Below are 10,741 nucleotides of genomic sequence, written 5' to 3'. Positions count from 1 at the left end.
AACGAATTTTCTCGGACTTCTGTGTATAGAAAATCTTTCACATGCACTTGCTACAGCGGGCGAAGTGATCTAATTTCCTAATCCGTTGGAGCATCTACCGACGTGGTGGTAGGTGAGGTCACATAATTATATTAGCATGGCCAACACCTTATTCACCCTTACGCGCCTCCAGTCATGGAGCCTATATAGCAATGATAAATGCAACATTTTAGCCTGCCGAATACCCTGTGCAATATTCTGATATTATATACTAGGGATGCACTACTCCTGATATCACTACCCGATCGACAGGTCATTTTACTCTGTCCAAGTAAAATGTTTATACACTTGTAATTACAGAGTTTTCAGGTTTAGAACCCCACATGCAAAGTAGGATACCCTCTTAGTTTGAATAGATATTGGGTGCACTATAACAAAATATCTACTCACTTTTACCCCCCTTGCAATCACACCCGGACTGAGGATATGGACCCCACTTCTCCCTCATATCTTGTAAAACACCCAAGTATATCCAACTTGAACCCAGTAGCTACCATGACAGATACTCCCATTCGTCACAAAAATACTCGTTGATCCCGAACTTCCAACTTCACATCCAGCCCTTCCTGTAGTACTAGCCAACCAGGTCGCAAAGTATACTTACTAGGGTCAACCAGAGTGACCTCAAACCGTCGCAGAAATTCGGGGACGAGCTTTGATATCTCAAGCAAGGCGATGTTTTTCCCAAGGCAAACGCGCGAGCCCGCGCCAAAGGTAAAAATAGCATTCTCCATAACCCGAGACTTCTCCTGATCACACTCTAGCCAACGTTCAGGCACGAAATCGTCCGCATTGTGGCCGAAAATGCTTCGATCACGATGTACTGTCCATGCATTGCAGCCAACTACAGTCCCTCCCGGCAGATACTGTCCACAAACCACCATGCCCCCTTGAGGCACATCACGTGGAATGAGTTGTCCTAGACCGGGGTGAATTCGGAGAGATTCCTTGACCACAGCTTGAAAGTATGACATGGACTGGCTTTCTGACCAAGTTATTGGGTTCATCAGTTCCTCTTCATTTGCGCCAGTTGAGCTGCGTTTCTGAATAAGGATACGAATCTCAGTCAGGATCTTCTCCAAGCATCCCTGATGTGTTAAAATCCTGAATATGACTTCCCTGAGAGAAATCGCGGTAGTATCAGATCCCGCACTGACATTAGTATTTGCGTATGTTGCAAGCCGTTGGTCTGTCATAAGTTGAGGGTCTTTGGCACGGACTTTGAGAAATTTCGTCAAGAAGTCGGGTCTTGTGGAGTTATGAGTGGCAATATGGCTGTCTATTTGCTTTGACGTGAATTTCATAAGAGGTCCCGTTGGACGGATCTTTCGGAGGATGTGGCCGAATCCCTTCAGTCTTACATATTCATCCAGGAATGGCAACTGTCCCATCTGAAGAATTTGTTGGTCAGTTAGACACAATGCCAATCGGCACGCGATTTAGTCTTACGATTCCGATGTAATCCATGGCTTTCCCAGTATGGTATATCATATTATCAATATCCTTACCGCCCTCAAGAAATCCAAACCGTTTGCTGAATGTAAGCTCGCCGCTGTGGAAAGTAAGTTTAGGACGTCTTCACCGAGTATACCCTCTTTATGGATTGGATAGAGACTTACATTATATCAAAAGCGTACATCTGGACCCACCGGGAGAGAGGGCACACTTCCCCAGTCTTCACGAAACGAGATTCGAGCTGCTCAAAGAAGCAGCGTGTCGTAGAGTCCACAAGTGATTCATATTCAACCAGCGTCCCAAGGGAATAGGCATTTGCGACTGCCCTTCGGAGGACGCTGTGTTTCTTTTCGTCGCGGGTCGAAGAAACATTGTCAAGTACTGTTCCATCTTTTGCTGTTACGTATTGAGAGATATACAGACGACTCTATCTCATCATTTTCTAGTCAGTAATTCAGTGATCTCTGGGTTATGTAGGCAATGGCACCTTCCGTAGGATCGGTTTCCATCCGTATACGACTTTAAGTGCTACGGGATCCCCCACGGAAACGGTGTTTGGCCCTAACCGAATTAGAGGCGAACCGTATTTGTTGTGCAGGTCCCTTTCTGTGAGTCCTTGCCGCCGGTAATAATGGATGAATAACCAAAGGTCGCTGAATGAGGCTAAGAAAGGACCGGGAATATGAGATATGCCTTTGCCGAATCTGTTGTGTAAAAGCTTTGCGACAGCCAGTGACACAAGTACATGTGTCCAATAGGTTTGAAGGGTGGTTATGACAAGGAGTGAAAATGACATCTTTTATAATCAACCTCTTATTGAAATTTGCTCGCTTAGACGTTTTGCTGTGAATGTTGGGATGTCTCTATTTAACCTTCATCTGAAGCGGGGTCATAACATGATAACTTGTGCTATGCATGATCATCGTTTCATAACTTCCAAACGATGTCATCATTGTAATGTTCTATTAGTCTAAAGGTATCTTGGAGATATGGGAGGTGCGACCGTAGTCTAGAAACCGGTTATTACACTCACATATTCAATTGTATACTTGGAAACACGGTTACTAAGACGCTCTTTTCTTTCATCATCATAACATACCGGATATGTCAGGTTAATATTTGATCGTAGCCCAAAATTTAATTCAGCGTTCCCTATCTTTCTCAGGGGATACTATCTTGAAATACGCGGAACCTCGGAAGTTGAATGTATCAGAGAATATTCCGGGTAATGCTGAACTGTATGTATCGTTGATTATATACACTAACTTTTCTGTTTCAGGGATGATCGTCGGGCACACGACTCCTGATTTGGCATATGGTCTCTCTGTATGGAACCCGCGGCCTTCTTTTTCACTGGTCTTGAGGTTGACTGTGACTCAATCCCCTTTCCAGTGTTTGCTTAAGCTACTTTTCGGCGAATTACTTATTTCATGCCCTCTTCAAAAGATCCTGCCCACTGTGTTAAGCAGAGTAAGTTTCCGCAACTTCCATGAGGTATTAATCAAGAATTCCGCAATTTGGTTGATTGCCTCTTTTTTTGCGGGATTGCATGTTCACTCTTCTATATTTAATATGACATATTTTCTGCTTACATTGTGTCATGCAGCTTTCAACTGCCTTGTGAACACTAGCTGACAAATCTAGCATATTCAGGATATTCTCATCCTGTACTATACTATATACATAGCATTGATTTCAATTTTAGTATCAATAATTATCAATATTACATCTTATGAAGACCGTACAACCGTAGCTAAAAGCGAGCTCCGACCACCTGAATCCGGTCTAAAAGGTCTGCAATCTCGTTCATCTCAGCATCGCTAAGGCAAGGGACACATTCCAGGTTCTGAGTAACCTTGTCAACCGTCGTACCACCGGGAATGGGTATAATGGTGGGCATCCCCGGCTTTCCACTGAGAGTAAGGATCCAGGCCAGTGCAATCTGTACCGGAGCCACGCCCTTACGCGCCGCCAATTTTTTAACTTCATTAACCAGCTTCATGTTTTCCTTCATAGCATTCTCCTGGAACTTCGGCATTATTTTGCGGAAATCGCCCTCAGGAATCTCAGACGGGCTGGTGAAGGCACCCGCCAATACACCAAAGCCCAAAGGCGAGTAAGCTATAACAGGGATATTGAGCTCAGCGCAAACCTTAGCAACACCATTGTTGAGAATCGTAGTATCAAAGAGAGACAATTCAACCTCTACTGCCGCAATCGGGTGGACCTTATGACTGTATAATCTCGTCAGCTGCCGTTCCTTTTCAAGTAACCAGCTTCCGCAGGAGACTGTGTGTGTAGATAGCAACTTACGCCCTGCGAATAGTATCTGCATCAACCTCACTCAAACCTATGCTTCTAATCTTGCCCTCCTTGACAAATTGTGCTAGAACAGTCACTTGCTGCTCCACTGGTACGTTGGGATCCTGTCTAGCACATTGAAAGATATCAATTACTTTCTTTCCATCCAGTACACGCAGACACTCCTCCACACTACGGCGGATGTTGGCTTCAGAGCTATCAGGGATAAGCTCTCCACGCTTCGTGCCACCCTTGATACTCAAGACTACCTTGTCGGCATTCTCAGGATATTTGATGAAGTACTTGTTCAGAAGATGACACGAGTTATAATCAGGGGTACCGTAAAGCTCGCCAGCGTTCCAGAAGTTGGCACCTAGCTTGAGAGCGGTGTTCAGGGTTTCGAAGCATTGCTCGTGCGAGGGAGGTTGAGGGACCCAGGTCATTCCTTAGGGAATATCTAATCAACAGCTGCTGCAAATAATGACTGTATGGTTGATCACGTCCACGTACTCATGGTTCCGTAGCCGATGTGGCCGACTTCACGACCACTGAGGGAAGGCATGTCGTTGGCGGTATTGTAGAAATTGGAGAATTTTTGGAAAATTGATGTAAGGCTTAGGTGTAGCTCTTGAGAGTCAAAGATAATGGCTTTTGAGAGCTGAACTGAGCTCGAGAGTCTTGAGGGTTGATGAGTGATTTATATCACATGCTTCCCCACATCAACGTCCGCTTTCGGAATACCTCGACCAGTCTTGTGGGTCTGCTGCAGTATTAAGTGATGCAAGCCGAGGGGTTGTTTCGGACTTAGCCGGAGTTAAGGAGTTGAATTCGTGGACTGACATGCGGGAGCAAGATATGGGAGTTATGGGAGTGTGCTCATATTTGTCCATGTCTGATTAGTCCGTCTCTCGCCCCAGCAGCACACAAAGTTCTGGAAGTTCCGGTGCCCCACACTTGTGCCACTCACTGTACGGGGCTCGGCGGACTTCCACAGGCGGTTGTCCCGCTCATACCAGGTTTCAAAGTTAACAAGACTTTCCAATCTTCAACAGCTGGTATGTTTCATCAAGCCACAAGTTACGAATACTACGACTTACAATAATGGACAACTATATTACGCAGTTCCTGAATGACTCAAAAATCAAGTCCCTTCTCGTTCGCGAACACTTTCACAAGAACCCAGCTCGATGGCAGAAATTATATGACATTTAATATCCGCCACAATCCATCGCAAACGTGCATCAAGACTAGTTAGTGAATAATATCTGTTAGAAAAGCTGTTTTCCTGCGTGAGTATATAAACCAGACTCAAGAAGCTCTAAATTTGTCTATGGATTCCAGCTACTCTGAACAATATCTGATTAAAACTCTGTGTCAGATATTTTAGTACGGAATATATTAATTGGACGTTACGTTTACAGTCAAAAAATAGCATACAGGTAATTGGTATAACCAGCTTATTTACGTGGGTAGAAGACTTGAGAAAGACTATTCAAAGTATAATCAATATTCGTACAGACTATGTATAGTAACTTTAGCCTTTCAGTCTCCTGATGATTAAATATCTTCAATTTAACAAAAGCATCATTTGTATGGATGGCATTTGCGGATGCGCCGCGCGACAGTGGATTACGTTACCTTAAGAATTTGACTAATTGAGTGATTTGGCCTATGGCAAGGCACAAGGTCTCGGCATGTTCCAACACCGACGGTTCCGACTTTTTCTAGTGGATGTCGGCATATCGGTGCTCCGTTTACCCGTCCTCCACGAGGCCATGACCTATTTTTCGAAAGATAGCATACTTGAAAGTTCGGTTGCCCTAATGTTCCGTGTTGGGCTGACTTCACGAACTCCTTTATATATATGCACTCCTCCTATTTTCGGCTTGGAAAATTTTCCAGATTTCCCGCGTCATCCTCAAATCCAGTATGGATGACCATCCCGTGGAGTTCGCTCCTATCATAGAGCGAAGCCCAACCGCCATTGAGGAGCGTGAGTTGGACTCCCTAAATCGCATCGCATCCAGCAAGCTCGGACAAGCGTTATCCGCCTCGGCTAGCAAGAGAGACCCCAAAGATCCCCGACTGGATCCCTCAAGCCCTGAGTTCGACCACTATCGATGGGCGCAGACAGTACTAGAACATGTCAATGAAGCTGGCATCGAAATTCCCCACCAGGGCATCGTCTTCTCGAATCTCTCGATCAGCGGTTCTGGCTCTGCGTTACAATTCCAAGAGACATTGACATCGGCCCTGACCCTTCCCTTTCGCTATGCCATACGATCTTTGACCGGCCACGTGACCCCCCCACGACGCATTCTCCAAAACTTTGATGGTCTACTACAGGGCGGCGAGCTTTTGCTCGTTTTGGGTCGTCCAGGAAGTGGATGTACCACTTTCCTGAAAACCATCACCGGTCACCTGGGAGGCTTGAGGATGGACCCGGAAAGCTCGATCCACTTCGAAGGGATCTCTTTCGAGGAGATGATCAAACACCATCGCGGCGAAGTATCCTATAACAAAGAGGTACGGCCGATCATAGTGGAAACCCCCACCTCTGAATACAGTGCTAATAATGTGTCAATGATAATCAGGTGGACCTACATTTTCCGCACTTGACAGTGGGCCAGACCTTGTCGTTTGCCGCTCATGCTCGCGCTCCGCACCTGCGGATCCAAGGGTTGACTCGTAATGAGTATGTCCAGGCACTCGTTGAGGTAGTCATGTCAATCTTCGGCTTATCGCATACCTACAATACGAAGGTGGGCAACGAATTTATACGGGGTGTGAGTGGTGGCGAGCGAAAGCGAGTCAGCATTGCCGAAATGTTTTTGAGTCGGTGCCGTGTGGGAGCGTGGGACAACAGTACGCGCGGTTTGGATGCAGCTTCGGCTCTGAAATTCGTTCGCAGTCTGCGAACTGCAGCGGATATTGGAAGTTCTTGCCACGCAATCGCTGCATACCAAGCGTCTCAGTCGATGTATGACCTTTTCGACAAAGTAGTGCTTCTCTATGAGGGCTATGAGATCTATTATGGACCCCGAGACCGAGCTGTTTCCTACTTTGAGGATATGGGCTGGGAAAAACAGGAACGCCAGGTTAGCGGCGACTATCTAACCGCTATCACAAACCCTAACGAGCGCCAAGTCCGACCGGGTATGGAGGAGAAGGTGCCACGAACCGCCAAGGAGTTTGCTGAGTTCTGGAAAAACAGCCCTGAGTACCAGGATTTGCAGAAAGAAATTACGACCTATAAGCAAGAGCACCCTCCGAATGGTGACAGCTTTAACCAACTCCAGGTCAGCCACAGACAACAACAGGCTAGTCATACCCGCGCCCGCAGCCCTTACTTGCTTTCTATTCCCATGCAGCTTCGGCTCTGTATCCGCAGAGCGTATCAGCGAATGCTCAATGATCTGCCTACTGCAATTTCACCTCTAATTGTTCAGCTAATCCTGGCTCTGATCATTGGATCAGTCTTTTACAACACCCCGGACACCTCAGCTTACTTCTTCCAGAAGGGCGCTGTGTGCTACTTTGCCGTACTCATGAATGCTTTACTCACCATTAATGAAATTCTTCAGCTATACACTCAACGTCCTATTGTGGAGAAGCAAGCTGGCTATGCCTTTGTTCACCCATTTACAGAGGCGCTCGCCAGCATTGTGGTGGATCTTCCGATTAAGCTTGCGCGAATCTCCATTTTCAGTATTGTCCTATATTTTATGGCCAACCTACGTCGAGAAGCCGGCAATTTTTTCATCTTCTACCTGTTCTTGATCTTCGCTGTTTTGACCATGTCTGGTCTCTTCCGCAGCTTGGGAGCCCTGACTAAGTCTTCTGGTCAAGCCATGGCCTTCGCAGGTATTCTCGTTCTCTGCATTGTCGTCTATACAGGGTTTACCCTGCCACAGCCATATATGCACCCGTGGTTCGCTTGGATTCGATGGCTCAACCCAATCTACTATACCTTTGAATCTTTGATTGCCAATGAATTCCACGGTAAGAATTTTGAGTGCACATCTGTCATTCCAACGTATGCCACAGGAACATCCTTCGTGTGTTCTGCTGTAGGCTCAGTGGCTGGCCAGCGGTATGTCTCCGGTGATGCCTTCATTGAACAGAACTATCAATATTCCTACTCGCATATGTGGCGCAATTTCGGCATTCTCATTGCGTTCATGGTCTTCTTCAATATTCTATATTTGGTGGCAACTGAGTTCAATTCAAGTGACAAGTCCAAGGCTGAAGCCCTCGTGTTCCGGCCGGGTCATGCTCCGAAATACTTATATGCTGGACAGGATGCTGAGACTGTGGCCAACGATCTTACCAAGCTTGAGGTTCAACCTACCAATGATACAATCCACCTTCCGGAGCAGACCGACGTCTTCTCCTGGAAAGGCCTGAACTACGACATTCCTGTCAAGGAAGGTACTCGGCGACTGCTGGACAACGTGAATGGCTGGATCAAGCCGGGAACTCTGACAGCATTGATGGGTGTCTCGGGAGCCGGAAAGACTACTTTGTTGGATGTTCTTGCGCAGAGAGTATCAATTGGCGTGGTTACTGGTGATGTATTGGTCAATGGACAGCCGCTAATGCCCGACTTTCCACGTCGGACTGGGTACGTGCAACAACAGGATCTACACATGGATACAACAACCGTGCGAGAGGCTCTTCGATTCAGTGCAGTTCTACGTCAGCCATACAGTGTGCCCAAGAAGGAAAAGTACGAATACGTGGAACAAGTGATCAAGGTCCTTGGCATGGAGGAATTCGCTGAAGCGGTAGTGGGATCTTTGGGAGAGGGCCTTAATGTTGAGCAACGGAAACTGCTCAGCATCGGTGTCGAACTCGCTGCAAAGCCTACTCTCTTAATCTTCCTCGATGAACCCACGAGTGGCTTAGACTCCCAAAGTTCGTGGACAATCTGTCAATTCCTCAGAAAACTGGCAGACCACGGTCAGGCTGTGCTCGCGACAATCCACCAGCCTAGTGCAACTTTGTTCCAAACCTTCGACCATCTCCTCTTCCTGGCCAAAGGTGGCAAGACCGTATACTTTGGCGAGATTGGAAAACAATCCTCCACTCTTCTGGAATACTTCGAGCGCAATGGTGCCCGGGCCTGCGGAACACTAGAGAATCCCGCCGAGTATATCCTGGATATGGTCGCCGGAGACGGTTGTCCCAACGTTGATTGGCCTCAGGCCTGGAACAACAGCGCAGAATATCAAGAGGTCCTCGCAGAAGTCGATCGTCTTCATTCAGCCAAGGGCTCCAGTGGTGAGCTTTTGACTGACCGCAACAATAATAGCGACGCCGATAGCACTTCTGAGTTCGCTGCGCCTCTGTGGGTTCAGCTGTGGGTGGTGCTCGAGCGTTGCTTTCAAGGCTATTTCCGCCAACCAGAATACATATATGCCAAGTTTATTCTCGGTATTATTTCTGGTCTCTTCATCGGCTTCTCATTCTTTCAGGCAGACAACTCCGAGCAAGGTTTCCAAAATGTGATCTTCAGCATCTTCCTACTGTGTACAATTTTCAACACTCTTTGCAATCAGATCATGCCAAAAGTTGTCGCCCAACGTTCCCTTTACGAAGTACGCGAGCGGCCATCTCGGACCTACTCATGGAAAGTATTCATCCTTTCACAAATACTAGTGGAGGTCCCTTGGCAGGTCTGCCTTGGTATATGCTCCTGGGCATCATTCTACTGGGCTGTCATAGGTACAAGTCAGACAGGCGAGCAACGAGCTCTTATTATGCTATTCATTATCCAGTTTTATATTTACGCTGCCAGCATGGCCCAATTCGTCGTGTGCTCCGTCCCTGAGCCAACTCTTGCCGCTATGCTCGCAACCCTCATGTTCGGTCTATCATTTATCTTCAACGGAGTGATGCAGCCGCCCAGTGACCTCCCACATTTTTGGATTTTCATGTACCGCGTCTCCCCATTCACCTACTATGTCGGTGGTCTCAGTGCCACTGCACTCCATGGTCGCTCGGTTGAATGTAGTTCTGCTGAACTCGATGTTTTCGACCCACCGTCGGGCCAGACTTGCTATGAGTACATGGCAAAGTACCTTGAAACGTCATCAGGTGCAATCTATAACCCCAACGCCACCGCAAACTGCGAGTATTGCAGCATGACCTCTTCAGATGAATACCTGGCGACCCGCGAAATCTACTGGGGAGAAAGATGGCGTAACTACGGTATATTTTGGTGCTATTTTGTCTTCAACATCTTCGGGGCAATCGTGTTGTATTATGTCTTCCGGGTAAGGACCTCGAGGGCCAAGGTCGCGAAGAAATAAGTTGCCTCTGCATAACATTCTCTACAGAAGTTTTCTTAGTGTATATACTTCACTCTCTTGTGAACAGCATCTTCGGTGTTTTAATTAAATATTCTTTGGATCTTATTTTGCTCTTTTGTGTTCATTTTAACCGCTAGCCTCGATCCTCGTGTAGAAGTGACGATACGGCACCGAAGGGTAAGCTAATACATTCTCCTCCGACCATGGATTTAGAAATATCATTAAGCGACAGTGTAAAATAAGAAGACAAAGAGGACAAATGAGAAGATAGCAAGACAATAGCATGAATCAGCATAGCATCGAAGGGTGTTAATAGGATTTGAAGACCCTGTGCTGTCATAAAGTGACGAATAGCATCTTCGATCAATTTTCCGTCTCCTTGTATTGAACACGATTTTAGAATCTGACGAAGATGCATCATTAACTTTCATGGCGAGCAGGATAAGTCAATCCTCACTGAATCATCTTTCGGGTACCTGAAGCTGCTCATTGTGCCCTCAATGATGCCCACCCTCACGGACAGTTCCCCTAGATTAACTTGAGGTAATGTCTCTTGGGTTCGAAACGGGCATCTCCCCCGTGGGGCTCGCTTGCATTACATATCAGTTGATCTGTCCCCTAGCCTCCCTAGA

At 46.7% G+C, this 10,741-nt stretch overlaps 3 protein-coding genes across 3 annotated transcripts; 1 reads left to right on the top strand and 2 right to left on the bottom strand.

Moving 5' to 3' along the window:
• Positions 1–554: 554 nt before the first annotated feature.
• Positions 555–2,290, bottom strand: BO83DRAFT_410852 (cytochrome P450; the record flags this gene model as incomplete). Its single annotated transcript, XM_025534261.1, has 4 exons — positions 555–1,430; positions 1,489–1,591; positions 1,659–1,921; positions 1,982–2,290. The coding sequence occupies 4 exons, from the start codon at positions 2,288–2,290 to the stop codon at positions 555–557; spliced, it is 1,551 nt and encodes a 516-aa protein (XP_025384474.1).
• Positions 2,291–3,239: 949 nt separating this feature from the next.
• On the bottom strand, positions 3,240–4,436 carry BO83DRAFT_367917 (aldo/keto reductase family protein). Its single transcript, XM_025529784.1, has 3 exons — positions 4,306–4,436; positions 3,808–4,240; positions 3,240–3,728 (listed from the first exon to the last, which is right to left on the bottom strand). The coding sequence occupies exons 1-3, from the start codon at positions 4,355–4,357 to the stop codon at positions 3,248–3,250; spliced, it is 966 nt and encodes a 321-aa protein (XP_025384473.1). The 5' UTR covers positions 4,358–4,436; the 3' UTR covers positions 3,240–3,247.
• Positions 4,437–5,724: 1,288 nt separating this feature from the next.
• Positions 5,725–10,176, top strand: BO83DRAFT_410850 (uncharacterized protein; the record flags this gene model as incomplete). Its single annotated transcript, XM_025534260.1, has 3 exons — positions 5,725–5,788; positions 5,873–6,321; positions 6,390–10,176. 3 exons carry the CDS (start codon positions 5,725–5,727, stop codon positions 10,107–10,109), a joined length of 4,233 nt encoding a protein of 1,410 aa, XP_025384472.1. The 3' UTR covers positions 10,110–10,176.
• Between the last annotated feature and the right edge of the window lie 565 nt (positions 10,177–10,741).

Source organism: Aspergillus eucalypticola (assembly GCF_003184535.1).
Source record: "Aspergillus eucalypticola CBS 122712 chromosome Unknown BO83scaffold_27, whole genome shotgun sequence".
Lineage (NCBI taxonomy): Eukaryota > Fungi > Ascomycota > Eurotiomycetes > Eurotiales > Aspergillaceae > Aspergillus > Aspergillus eucalypticola.
Note: the sequence above shows the minus strand (reverse complement) of the source record. Positions and strands in the feature narration are given on the sequence as shown.